Source organism: Lottia gigantea, assembly GCF_000327385.1.
Source record: "Lottia gigantea unplaced genomic scaffold LOTGIsca_14227, whole genome shotgun sequence".
Lineage (NCBI taxonomy): Eukaryota > Metazoa > Mollusca > Gastropoda > Lottiidae > Lottia > Lottia gigantea.
Window position 1 is genome coordinate 1 of NW_008707662.1, and position 1145 is coordinate 1145.

Sequence of the window (1145 nt, forward strand, 5' to 3'; positions counted from 1 at the left end):
CCCCTAAAATAATCTAACGAAATGAAATAGAATTGCGGTTGTGCCGAATTGTCTGTTAGTATTTTTATAATAAAGTTAAGATCCCGGGCCTCGTTCCACAAAAAAATCTAGTGATCAATTTATCGTTAGTATGGTATTTCTCAATGTAAAATTCTACACTTGTGACAAACTTGATGGTAAGATTTTTTATGGTTCTAGTTTACAATTTGACCAATGATTTGCTCTAGATCACAGATAACACATGTTCTTTAAGCATCGGTAGCATTATTGTTTATCACCATTGCTTAAGGATAACATTGTTCATATAAAAATCCAAAGTGAGTTAAAACCACTTACGTTCAGTACTCCAGGCTGGGTCACAAGTTGTCCAGGGCAAAACTGAGGTGAATGAGGCGAAGAGATAATAGAACGCCCATCCAATAATCATATTATAATAAATACATACTAGAGATGATACTATGACCATTCCAAAACCAATACCTGTAACATAATTCAAGATTTACAGTTTAACTTAAGTTAAGGGCCAAGAGACAATGTAGTAGAGTTAGGGCTCAATTTAAACTTTGAACAGAAATTCAAAATTAAAATTACAGCTAGTTCTGATGAAGTATTGAATCTTGAGATCACGATGTCCATGTCGAGCTCATTTTTATTTTTAACCAGAACCAAAATTCAAAAATTCAGTTACGGCTTTACGTGGTTCTTAGGAAGTGCTTGGATAACGTTTCGAAGGAAAGTTGCGCTCGGTTCCCAAAAACCCCTCTCTCACGTTCTACAAACCAAATTTTGTTCCTTCCGAATAAGCCTGCCGTCTCTATAACATGTCGCTGCTGTTCTTGCCAGTTACATGCGATAGGATTCGGGTATTAGCCTGTAGACTTCTAACAGAAAAAATCTACAGCTGCAATTCTGAAGACACACTAGCTGACAATGTTCATTTGGTATTTTGATTTGTCAACTCGGCATCACTTTCTGTCAATCCTAGTCGCTAATAATGTTAATTTGGTGTCTTTAGATAATTATGGTGTAACTTACCTCTGAAGAGTCGAGCGAATCCCCAACAAGTAGCTGGCCCCATGCTAGAAAACTGACCCAGGGACAGTTCCATGAAGAATATGGGGATACCGACCAGTCCCAACATGATC

At 37.3% G+C, this 1145-nt stretch overlaps 1 protein-coding gene across 1 annotated transcript; it reads right to left on the reverse strand.

Moving 5' to 3' along the window:
• Nucleotides 1–322: 322 nt before the first annotated feature.
• LOTGIDRAFT_227769 (hypothetical protein) lies at nt 323–1144 on the reverse strand (the record flags this gene model as incomplete). The annotated part of the gene is made up of 2 exons (XM_009050013.1): nt 323–480; nt 1036–1144. The coding sequence occupies 2 exons, from the start codon at nt 1139–1141 to the stop codon at nt 323–325; spliced, it is 264 nt and encodes an 87-aa protein (XP_009048261.1).
• Between the last annotated feature and the right edge of the window lies 1 nt (nt 1145).